At 46.9% G+C, this 12684-nt stretch overlaps 1 protein-coding gene across 2 annotated transcripts in view; it reads left to right on the top strand.

Moving 5' to 3' along the window:
• Nucleotides 1-12684, top strand: part of TBC1D2 (TBC1 domain family member 2) — a 50625-nt gene that overhangs the window by 2584 nt on the left and 35357 nt on the right. For both annotated transcript variants that reach the window (XM_072842072.1, XM_072842073.1), the window contains exons 2-3: nt 2424-2565; nt 8604-8751. In XM_072842072.1, the coding sequence (XP_072698173.1) occupies nt 2424-2565; nt 8604-8751 (290 nt within the window). The remainder of the gene's footprint in view (nt 1-2423; nt 2566-8603; nt 8752-12684) is intronic.

Genomic DNA, 12684 nt, shown 5'->3' with positions numbered 1-12684 from the left:
CAGGATGGGATGGCTGTCAGTAGACTCTTAAGTTCCGAGAGGACGAGACCATGACATATATAGTAGGTGCTCCTGCTAATTAATAAAATTGGGTATTTGGGTATGGGCCAGAGCTTGTCATCACAGGGTCATGGTGAAGCCCTGGAGGGGCTGAGGTCTTTCAGGGAGAGTGTATAGAAAGAGAAGACTGGTGGGCATCATTTTATCTTATGTGGTAGCTCCCTGACAGGCCGAGGGCCTCTTTCATGGAGCCCCCAGCCTCGTGCACACCTTACCTGTGGACTAGTTAGAATGAGGAGTCTTTGGTTGCCCACAGCCTGCTGCCTGCCGCTGTGCTCACATGGCTTGTAGGCAGCTCTGTGAGGCTCACTATCCACTCCCAGTGAGCTGCCGGGCTTCCTTGGCGCAGCTGATCCCAGGCCTTCTCTATGCAAGCCATAGTCTCCTGGCCATATTTACCATAAAGCTCTGGTGTGCCGGAGGAGACCTAGGTTCTGGGACCAGCTCTGTCACTGCCTGCCTGAGAACTTCAGTTCTCTATCCACAGAAGGGCTGATCACGCCTGCATTGCCTCCCTCCTGGAGGATCCAACAACAGAATAGATGTGAAAATAGATATTTGGATCATCCAAGGCTGGGAGACTAATGATCCCCATCAACCATTGCCTTGTTTGGGGTACCTGGAGGGTGCCACTGTGTTGTTACTATGTGCATATGGCTTTCCAGTCCCCAGTCATATTCATGATTTCGATGCATCCCCAAAACAAAGGAGGGATTCTCTCCATTTCATTAAAAAGTCAATCTTTTAGGATTTCTGGACCCAGTTCCAATGTGGAGCATGGAGGGTGCCCCCCACCCTACCTCCCCAACACCAAGCAATTCTCAGATACCAGCTGGTGCCTGAGAATTCAACTCAATTCTCTCTCTCTCTCTCTCTAAGTCGGCTCCATACTCAATGTGGGGCTCAAACTCACAACCCTGAGATCAAGTGTTCCATGCTCTACGAACTGAGCCAGCCAGGCACTCCCAAATCAATTCTAACACTGTCTATCCAAAGACAGCATCAGATCCCACAGGTTAAAGGCTCAGTTCTAGAAGACTGACCCCATACCTTCAGATGCCAGTCACAAGCCCCAGGCTGTCACTTGTGTGCGTGACAGCCGGCTACAGATTGGAGTTTCCAATGACCTCCTCCTCAGGTTCCATTAGTTTGCTAGAGTGGCTCCCAGAGCTCAGAGAAACACTTAAACTTACCAGTTTAGGGGATCCCTGGGTGGCGCAGTGGTTTAGTGCCTGCCTTTGGCCCAGGGCGCGATCCTGGAGACCCGGGATCAAATCCCATGTCGGGCTCCCGGTGCATGGAGCCTGCTTCTCCCTCTGCCTGTGTCTCTGCCTCTCTCTCTCTCTGTGTGTGTGTGTGACTATCATAAATTTTAAAAAAATAAAAAAACTTACCAGTTTATTAAAGTATATGATGAAGGAAACCAATCAACAGCCAGATGAAGAGATGCACAGAGCAAAGTATGGGGAAGGGGCAGGAACTTCCACAACCTCTCCAGGTGTGTGCCACTCTTTCCACATCTCTGTTTTCACCAACCCAGAAGCTCTCCAAAGCCAGTCCTTTGGGGTTTTATGGAGACTTCATTACCTAGTCATGATTACTAAGTCGTTTACCACTCTCTCCTCCTGAGAGGGCAGGGGTGGAACTGAAAAGTCCTAGCCTCTAATCACAGGATTGGTTCTCCTGGCAATCAGCCCCCCATCATTGGGTCACCTAAGGGCTTTCCGAGAGTTACCGTATTAAAACAACAAAAGTCATCTTTTTCACCCTTATCCCAGGAAATTCCAAAGGATTTAGGAGCTGTGAGCCAGAAACCATGGACAAAGATCAAATATATATGAAAAATATATTTTTGGTCATTTCAATAATATATGTTTCTTATGAAACACAGTCAGTTAAAAAACATTGCATTGTCGCACAGGGAGATGGTGATGGTTCCAGGACCCCACACAGGCCAGAATTTCCAAGCTCTCTCCCTGTCTCTTACCACCACCAAATGCCCTTGTCCAGGGAGCACATTTTGATCACTTGGAGTGTGTCAGCTACTGTGCTGGGCGCTTCACTTCCCTTACCTCATCGCATCCTCGTAACTGCCCTGTGACAGGAGTGCTGTCATCATCATAGCCCAGATGAGACAACTGAGACCCAGAAAGTTTAAGGAACCTGAGAGTTTGGGACTGGAGCCTGATTATCTTCTGTGGCCAAGAAATAGGTGGTGTTTCAGAGGTGGGAACCCATCTGCAATGACAACTTTTTTTCTGGGAGGGAGAGAATTACCAAGCCTCCCATGAGCTTCCCACATTCTACACCCGGTGCCACCCTGAGGACACAGGGCCATACCAATTAACCCTTGTGCTTCTCAGGCCGCCACCAAGCAAGTGATGCTGTACTGGCTGCAGCAGCTGCAGATGAAGCGCTGGGAGTTCTACAACAGCCCGCCTGCACCTCCCGCCGCCCCCGATGCTGCCCTGGCTGGGAATGGGCCTGCCCTGCGCCTCGAGCTAGGTACCCAATGGGTTTGCCTTCTGCCCACACCCTCAGGGCTCTCAGTGACCCAGCCTCTCCCCTCCCATTTAGGAAGCAAACTGCCAGAGATGGGAGTCAGTATCAGTTAGGATACCATGTAGCATGGAGGGCAGGAATAGGGGCTCCGAGGCTAGGACGTCTGGGTTTAGATCCTAATCCTGTGTAGTCTTAAGCAAGTTGCTTAGTCTTTCTGAGCTCCAGTTTCCTTCCGTATAAAATGAGCTTGATAAGTTAAACCTACTCCTCAGGGTTATTATGAGGATTAAATGAATCCATACACCTTAAGTGGTTGGGACAATGCCTGCACATCGTCAGAGCTCAGGAGACAGCAGCTGCTATTTTGATGACTATTATGGGAAGGTCTGGAGAAATGAAACTTGAGCAGGGTTGCTGTGAGGAAGGTTGGTGAGCAGTGATTGTTGCTGCTTCTGACACGCATTCTTTTGTGCTGCGAGTCGGGGATCAGTGATTGTGTCCGTAGTATTTCCGTAAGGCAGAAACCATCACTCACATGTGGCCCGCAAAGGAAGTTTCTTGATCTCAAATCCTAGGACATCTCCAGCGTGGAGGAGTCCTAGAGATCATCCCCTCCCATCCCCACACCACGGCGCGACTGGCAATATGGTTAGCAGGTGGAGGATGGGGCAGACCACTCCCAGCTGCCCCTGTAAGAGCTTGGAGCCTTGTCACAGCTCAGTGATGAAGTGTGGCTCAGACCCTTATCCCCGGGTGGCAGGGAGGCCGAATAGGCGAATAGGCATGACTTATGGCCAGGTGGCTCTGGACCTCCGGACCTGTATGTTTTGCATGTGCCATACTGAGCTCACCTGCCCTTGACCCTCTGCTCCCCCAGCTCCCCCCCTTCCACTTACTCTGACCCTTGTTTACCCAGTTGCTCCAGTAACAGGGAGCTGCCCTCACCCCTTCAACAGTCTCGGTGAGCCAAGCCGCTCAGTCACCACACTGGCCATGTCTGCCCCCAGCCTCTGCCCCACAGTCGCCTCTGCTCATGGTCATTGCCTTGGGTCAGGCCCTAGATCCTCACTGGAAAACCCCAGCAGGCTTCTTGCCCCTGTCCTGTGTCCCAGCCTGCCACCTCGGACCCATCTGCCCCACTGCAGCCCGAGGGGGCTTTTTTTTCTTCTTTTTTTTTTTTTTTTTTTTAAGATTTTATTTATTTATTCATGAGACACACAGAGAGAGGCAGAGACGCAGGCAGAGGGAAAAGCAGGCTCCATGCAGGGAGCCCAGTGAGGGACTTGATCCCAGAACCCTGAGATCACAACCTGAGCTGAAGGCAGACACTCAACCGCTGAGCCATCCAGGCATCCCCCAAGTGGGCTTTCTAAAGTGAGCACTGGACCTCATCCTCTTGCGTGGTCTACCCCACCACCACCACCACCCCTTGCAATGTCCCAGGCCCAGCTTTTTAGCCCAGTGCTCAGGGCTCTTCCTCCCTCGCCTTACCTCTGTCTGCACCCTCAGTGGCTGCCTCTTGCTGCGAGCTTCAGCAGCACCAGAGTTCTCTGGCAAGTTCCTGCTTATTCTTTATAGCCACACTTCAGTGTTGCCTTCTGCTCTTGCCAACCTCCCCTTGGAAGCCGCCCAGCACTCTGCCCGCTGGACTCTGTATAAGCCCTCAGCCCTTTGTTCACATGGTTCTAGCAGGGCCTGTTGCATGTTCTCATTATAGCTTCCTTGTCAGTCTCTGCCCTCAGGGGTGGAGGCCATGTCTTTGTCACTTGCGTCCCCAGTACCAGGTGCCCTGCCTGACATACTGGATATTTGTGAGTGAATGCATTGGATTTTATTATTAAATGAGAAAGGGAATATAAAACCCTTAGCCTAATGCCAGGCATATAGTAATTGCTCAATGCATAGTAGCTGTCCTAATAATGTTGTTACATGTGTACGTGTACAGTACCACTCTTAAAATACTTACTGGTTTTTTATTGTTAATAATACTTATCACTCATTTCCTCCAAGAACCTTCTGGGTGTTTCATGCTTGTAAGGGCTGTCTTTGGGGAAGGGTTTGTTTGCACTTCCCTACTTCCTTTCTACCCTCCATTCCCCATCTGCCAGAGAGCTAGACAACCCTGGCTGCATGCAAAACTGCAGCTTGAGGTCAGCACTATTGCTGGAGATCAGCCTCAGATTAGAAGCAACAAGAAACTGTCCTGGTAACAGAATTCTTGTATATCTGAAACTGAAATTGGAACTGAAAGAACTTTGGGATCCCACAGGGTTCTTCTGTGCCGAACTCTTTCCAAGTTCTGGAATTCTGTGGTTCTGATTTAGCACACTTAATAGTGTGCTTCTGGGCAGCTCCTGCTGGGAGCGTGGGGAGAGAGGACCAGTTTCCCAAGGGGGACACTGGTGGGAGACACAGGAAGCTGGGATGTGGGCTTCTCTTAAAGCCTCTCTGCTCCCACAGCAAGCCTTCACCCTCCCCCACGAGGTCACTGTAAAACCTTCCCCAGCCCACCCAGAAAGATGTATCTAGAGTTGTGCTCAAGCTGAGAGACCCTGGAGCTGCTGTCTGGAGCGGGTTACCCCACCTCCAGTCTCCACCCTTCCTGGGGGGAAGCAGAGCCTACTCCCAGAGCAGTGAAAACCAACTGACTCACATCTGACTTTGAGTCACAGATGCTTCATCTGGTAAAAAGTGTCCTATCACTGCCATTGAGCAATCCACCAGGCACGTTCCCCTCTCTACAGCTTTTAAGCATTTACACCTTTATTCCATGCTTTACCTAAACGCTGGTCTCCAAAAGAGCTGAGAACGATTAAGGGCAAATCAATTTATAATTTATATGTTGCCAAAGTAGGACAACAATTAACACAAAATAGCACTTGTATAGGTAGATATTATCACAAAAAGATGCATACTGCTTACGTGGTCCCGACACTTTACACGTTATTGGATCCTCATCTCAATGTTACCAGGTAGTGTTGTTCACGTCTTATAGAAGAGGAAACAGAGGCTTGAAGAGGACAAGGGACCTGTTAAAGGTCACAGAGCAAATGGTTGTCTGCAGGATCACAACCCCGTCATGCTGAGGAAGCAACTGCCACGTCCAGGGCCCTCCAAGGAAGTGGCCTGCTGGCCCTGGCCTTTGTCGTTGGGCAACGACTTCCTACTGGTGATAGAGCAGCCCATGCCGCTCAGACAAAGAGAGAATGACAGATAAACACTGCTAGAAATTCTTGGTGTGGTCTCCTCGCTGAGGGTGTTTCTCCAGGCTGGAGAGGGGCCCAGAGGCCCCCACGCCAGAGCCTTGGGTCATCAGTACTGTTTCCTGCAGGAAATACTGACCTCCACTGTGGCATCATCACCATCGCCATCCTTGAACACCTCCTTGCACTGGGGGCTTGTGCCTTTCTGGGCAGCCTCTCCCCTCTTGGAACTATCTGCCTGTCACAAAGCCTGCTCTGACAAGCCACGCAGTTTTAGTGAAAAAGCAGGGAACTGTGAGGGTATGACTCTGCTGCCAGCTGTGTGACCCTGGCCACAAAAAACCTTCTGAGCTGCCATTTCCTCACTGGTGAATGCAACCGGTGGTGATATTTATCCCCAGGACTTAGCTGGTGTGACCTCAGAGGAAGGTTACAGCCACAGGTGGAAGTTAGAGGAAAACAGCTAGGCAGCTAGGGAGGTACTCGCCAAGACATTAAATTCTTAGACAAATTGCACACGTCTTTGTTTTGAATGAGGGAGAATAGAAATGGTTAAAGTATTGCTACACCAGAAGACCTTAATTATTTTGAATCAGCTCAAAGTCTGGATTGAAAGATGCAAGTCCACAGACTGGGGCTTTATGGTTTTCTAAATATGTTCAGATACTTTACCTCTGAAGGAGACAGGGTGGAGAGTATCATTCCCGTTGTAAAAATGTAGAACCTGATGCTGGAAGAGAAAATGTGATTTCCAGCCTGATCACAGCACCCTTCCAACAGAAACATGTCTTGGCTTCAGGTCTTCCAAGTCCACAGCTGTCGCCCAGATTCCTTGGGGGCTTCTGTTGACTCTCCCAGGGGGCCCTGTGGGCCCAGCCAGATGAGCTCCCCTCTTAGCACTCCCCTGCCCATCTTGTCCTTCCTAGCCTCCTTGTCTCTGGTACCTCCTGGCATCCTTGGCTCTGTCTGGAACCCCTTCCTGCTGCCTGTACTTACACACCCAGAAAGATCCTCCCTTGCTCCTTCAGCAAGTCAAAATCCATTCCAGCCCTCTAGGTCCTGCTCCAGTGCCCCTCCTCCAGGAAGTCTTTTTGGACTGGAGGTGACATGGTGTGTCTCCATCTCCCAGAACTCCCCCACACTTTGCCTGCCTTGCCCTCCAGCTTCCACCCACAGGGTCTTCCTGAAATGTGCACTTCTCTCTGCTCTTTAAGCTCGAAGCTTCCTACGCCTTTCTCCAGCTCCACCCAGAAACCTCTGGGCAGATGCCAAAAGGGTTTGGTGAGAGAGTGAACTGAAGAGAGGAGCTCAAGAGAATGACTTGGCATTGCCAAGTACTGGCCAGTCTGCCGGATGTGAAAGAGCCTGTTAGGAATTGATTATATTGATTGCAAAGAGTGTTTGTAAGTAGATTGCACTACTGGCCCCTCCCGTTGTATTTAATGTTTTTGTACCCACACCCTATTTGGCGATGGAGTGCAAAAATAAAATTCCCCCTTCTCACATTTTTTACCCTCAGTAAGAGGGCTTGAATGGAAGGTATCAGCTGCCCTACACGTCTCAGGGACCGTCTGATCCAGATCCTACCACCTGATAAGTGGCTTTCATTCGGTTCTGCTTTTTGTAATACTCAAAACCAACTTCTAAATAATTCACCTCCTCTCTCTCTTATACCTCAAATAATATTTCCTTAGCCTTGAAATGTTCTTTGACACTAAATGCTTTGAAGCACTTACTGTATAAGAATCGTTGTTTAAACAGAAGATTAATAAAACATAGAAAAGTGGAAGAAAAAGTACCCATAATATTGTCACCCAGAACAGCCAGTGTTCACATGACATTATGACCCCCCACCTGCTTTTTATTTAAACATATTTCAAATCCTACGATACAAAGAGCCCAATTTGCTTTTTAGTACTCCACATTATGACCTGAAAACCTCCATGCTTTAAAATCTTTTAACAAACATCTACTTTTGGTGAGTATGCATTATTTTTCTGTTTATAAAAAAAATAACCCATGTTTACTGTAGGCAGTTTGGGAAAAAACACAGAGCAAAAATGAGGACGTCCAGCTTCTTTTTTTTTAATTTTTTTTTAATTTTTATTTATTTATGATAGTCTCACAGAGAGAGAGAGAGAGGCAGAGACACAGGCAGAGGGAGAAGCAGGCTCCATGCAGGGAGCCCGATGTGGGATTTGATCCCGGGTCTCCAGGATCGCACCCTGGGCCAAAGGCAGGCGCTAAACCACTGCGCCACCCAGGGATCCTGGTCGTCCAGCTTCTGATCCCACCATGCACTTCTGACTTCAGTCCATACACAGAGTGTATTTCTGGGAGACTTTTTCTATATAGTTGAGATCATGCTATAACCCCAGTTTTTTTACTTTTATATATATATACATATATCCCACGCCTGTTCCTTCGGTTTTTAAGCATTCTTCATTAGTGTTGTTTTAAACACCTGAGTAATATTCTGTTTTCTGATGGCATCGTGATTTATTTAACTTCTCTCCAGATCTTCCAGTTTGAGGGAGTTATTTCCGGTTTGAGGCTAGACAGTGCCAGGATTGTTTTTAGGATGGATTCTCAGATGTAGAAGTATCTGTAGTTGTGCATATTTTAATGGGGTTTTCAGGAAGAGACCTGCCCAGCAAGAGGCATCATTTTCCCAGAACACTTGATGAAAAGCCCGCCTCTTTGGTGCTCTTAACCTACAAGGAAGGTGTGCTTGGGCAGCCCACCAACTCCCACCTGGAGCCGAGCCTGTAGCGCTTGTGTCTAGTGTGTCTAAGTGCAGTGACCCGAGGGATGACTGCCCTTCTGTTTGTTCCCCAGAGCAAGAGGAAGCAGAGCCCGACGACTTCCTGGGCCCTGTGCGAACACCCCCTGGGCTCGTGGGTGTGGCGGCTGCCTTACAGCCGGTGCCTACCATGCCCTTGGCCCTTCAGAATATTTCCCTCAAGCATCTTGGAACTGAAATACAGTAAGTGTGATGGGACTGAGGGGCTAGCCAAGCTACACACAGCCCCTTCTTTGGAGCTTACAATGATCCGATGTGATCCCCCTGCAGGGATCAGGGAGGTGGGCCTGAGGAGAGGGGCTTCATTTTTAATTCATCACATCATTTCTTTAAAATATTACTTGTGTTGTTCTGAGTTTTAAAGTAGTACACATTCTTTTTAGGAAATTAGAAACATCTAGAAAGGTATAGATTTTCAATTACCCATGATCCTGTCACCCAGTTAGCATTCTTAGCATTTGGTATATCTTTTTCCTCCGCGTTTTCTACATACATATATATGTAACTGAGATCATACTGAATGTAACGTGATGATAGCATCACAAGTGTCTTCATATGTGAAACACATCAAATTATTTACTTTTTTCCCCAAAGTGACTGTATGCAACCCAGTTTTTAAAAATTTTTGTACAAGTTTTATTTTATTTTATTTTTTATCATGAGAAGTGTACTCCTTAATCTCCATTACCTATTTCCTCTATCCTGCCCTCAGCTCCCCTCTGGCAACTACCAGGATGTTCTCTATAGTTAAGAGTCTGTTCCTTGGTTTGTCTCTCTCCCTTCTTTTTTTTTTCCTTTGCTCATTTGTTTTGTTCCTTAAATTCCACATATTGAGTGAGGTCATATAGTATTTGTCTTTCTCTGATGACTTATTTCACTTAGCATTACACTCTCCAACTCCATCTGTATTGTTGCAGATGAGAAGATTTCACTCTTTTTATGGTTGAGTAATATTCCATTGTGTGGAATATTCTTCTTTAGCCATTCATCTGTCAATGGACCCGGGCTGCTTTGGTAATTTGGCTATTGTATATAATGCTAAAGTAAGCCTAGGAGTGCATGTATCCCTTTGAATTGGTGTTTCTGTATTTTTTTGGTACATACTCTGTAGTATGATTATGACAATATAGTGGCTAAACAAGTTTATATTCCCTCCAACAGTACAAGAGGGTTCCATTTTCTCTATATTCTCATTGCCCCTTGTTTCTTGTGTTTTTTAGGTTAGCCATTCTTAAAGGTGTGAGATGATACCTCATTGTAGTTTTGATTTGCATTTCCCTGACGATGAGTGATGATGAACATCTTTTCATGTGTCTGTTGGCCATCTGGATGTCTTCTTTGAAGAAATTTCTGTTTGTGTCTTTTGACATTTTTAATAGGATCATCTTGTTTTAGAGTGTTGAGTTGTATCAGTTCCTTATATATTTTAGATACTAATCTTTTATCAGCTATGTCATTTGCAAGTATCTTCTCCCATTTCTGTAGGGTTGTTTTTTAATTTTGTTGATTGTTTCCTTCACTGTGCAGAAGCTTTTCATCATTTTTTAAAAGATTTTATTTATTTATTCATGAGAGACACAGAGAGAGAGGCAGAGACACAGACAGAGGGAGAAGCAGGCTCCTCGCAGGGAGCCCGATGCAGGACTCAATCCTGGACCCTGGTATCATGCCCTGAGCCAAGGACAGATGCTCAACCACTGATCCACCCAGGCATCCAGAAGCTTTTCATCTTGATGAAGTCCTAATAGTTTATTTTACCTTTAATTCCCTTGCCTCAGGCATATCTAAAAAAATGTTGCTACAGACAGTGTAAGAGAAATTACTGCCTGTGCTCTCTTCAAGAATTTTTATGGTTTCAGGTCTCACATTTAGGTTTTTAATGCAGTTTCATTCTTTGGCATGTATCTGTACAGTTTTTCCAACACTATTTGTTGAAGAGACTTGTTCCCATTGTGTATTCATTCCTCTTTTGTGAAAGATTGACCATATAATTGTGGGTTTTTCCTGGGTTTTCTATTCTATTCCATTGATCTGTATGTCTATTTTTATGCAAGCACTATACTGTTTTAATTACTTTATAACGTGACGTGAAACCTGGATTTGTGATGCCTCTAGCTTTGTTTTTCTTTTTTTATTTAACCTGTGTAATTTACTGTGTGTTGATCAGATCTCAGCTACTTTTTATTTATGATTTATTATTTATACAATTTCCCACCAGTAGGATTTGTTTTAGATAGTTTATAAGAAGATAGCAAGATGGCCTGAATTTAAGAGGCAGACTGCCTGGACTTGTGTCCTAGCTCCGCCAGTCATAGGCTGTGGTGCCCTTGGCAACTTGTTTGATTTCTCTGTGCTTCATTTAAATTGTTAGAAAAGTAAATACAATAGTGCTTGCCCTACAAGATTAGCGTGGGAATTAAATGGGTTAATGCATGCAAAGTGCTTTGGAACTGTACTTGGCAATGCTAAGTACTTTCTATCGTCTACAACTACTATTGTTAATCTAACTGAAGAAAAGGAAGCTTTTGGGAATTCAAACTGTATCCAATACTGATCCTGTTGGAGTGCTTACTTTCTGTGTGGATTTCAGACAGACTGGAAACTCTATAGAAGCAGACTACAGTTCCCTGGACTTGGATTAGAGATCCCTGGCTCTCTGTGACTCAGACACAGCATTTCCCTGTCAGCCTCCGTGCTTGAGTTCCCTCAGGAAACTAGGAAGGTGGTGATGCTGTTTCTAGAAGAGAAGCAAGCAGGTTTTAGGGAAAAAATGATAAGTGTCCTCTAGGGCCTACTGGCTGGAGGTAGAACTGCCCCCCAAGGCATTTGGAGAGAGGGGCCTGGAACTCAGGAGAGTTATCTGAGTTGCAGAGAGAGATTTAGGGGGTGTTGGGCATGGATGAGCCCCTCCAGGGTGGGCATGGATGAGCCCCTCCATGGACAGGGAGGGTGCCCTGCAGGGGATCTTCCCTCAGGGGGTGTTGGAGGGAACTGGGTGTGTTGGGAACCTGCTGTAGGGGAGAAGAGGTTGAGAAATCTAGCCATCCAGCCAGGGTGTATCCAGTGTGGTCTCATGAAGCTTAAGCCAGGTATGTGCCTGATGAAAGCCACAAACAGAAGTCAAAGAGAGAAGATGCAGAGATAGAAAGGAAGAAGTTTCAGAAGATCAGTTGGTTACTTCCCTCCTGACATTTGTAATAACCCATAGAAAACGTGAGGAAAAAGTGCAAGAAGTGGGCTACTTGCCCTAGGCTGCTGAGAGGCCCAGTAAGATTGAGGTTGCTCTTGTCTCCCACACCCTGGGCCCTGGCTGGTCTTAGAGCTTGCTGTGGGCTCTGCCATGAGCCTGGCTCATACGCCGGGGAAGAGGTAGGAGTGCTTCCAGAGCACCATGCTAGGTACTTTGCACCATCACTGAGTTGTCTGGACAAACCTGTGAGGTAGTGTCATAACAGTTAAGTTCTTAGACCTTGAAGTCTGATGTCCAGGTCTGACACTCAGTCCCGCCCCCGCCACCCTCCACTTACTTAGCTTTGGTTACTTATCCTTTCTGCATCCCAGAGTATCTGCATCCCATACAGACATCTCTCTGTATGATTGAGGTGATAGTACTCACTTCTCTGGGCTCTTGTGAGGATTAAATGAATTGAATGACTAGTATCAGCTTAGTGCCTGGCCCATGGAAGGGCCCAGTCACTATGTGTTGTGGACCCATTCCTCATCCTCACTGCAGATCAGGAAACCCAGGCTCAGAGAGGATAAATGGCCTGCCCAAGGTTATCTTTCCAGAGCAAGTCTTTATGACCACTCCCCCACACTGACAAGGCCTTTCAGACCTGGAGCTAATCCTACCCAGAAAATGACCTATGGACTGCTCCACATAAGGTCAATAAATTTATGAAATGCAGACACCTCTTCCTGTGCAATAGTTTGGCTGGGTAGTAGCCAGCTAGGTTGTGTTAGCAGTGAGTGAGCACCTCATTCCCAGAGGAGATGTATGCTAGAGCTTAGGAGCCTCTTTGCTACCATTGAGTTGGAGTTTCTATACCCTCCCCTACCTTAGAAATAACTGCTTATGAGCCCCTGGCATTAGGGAGGCTACACTTCCTGGGCAAG

Source organism: Canis lupus, chromosome 10, assembly GCF_048164855.1.
Source record: "Canis lupus baileyi chromosome 10, mCanLup2.hap1, whole genome shotgun sequence".
Taxonomy (NCBI): Eukaryota; Metazoa; Chordata; class Mammalia; order Carnivora; family Canidae; genus Canis; species Canis lupus.
This window is presented reverse-complemented; position numbering and strand designations above follow the sequence as displayed.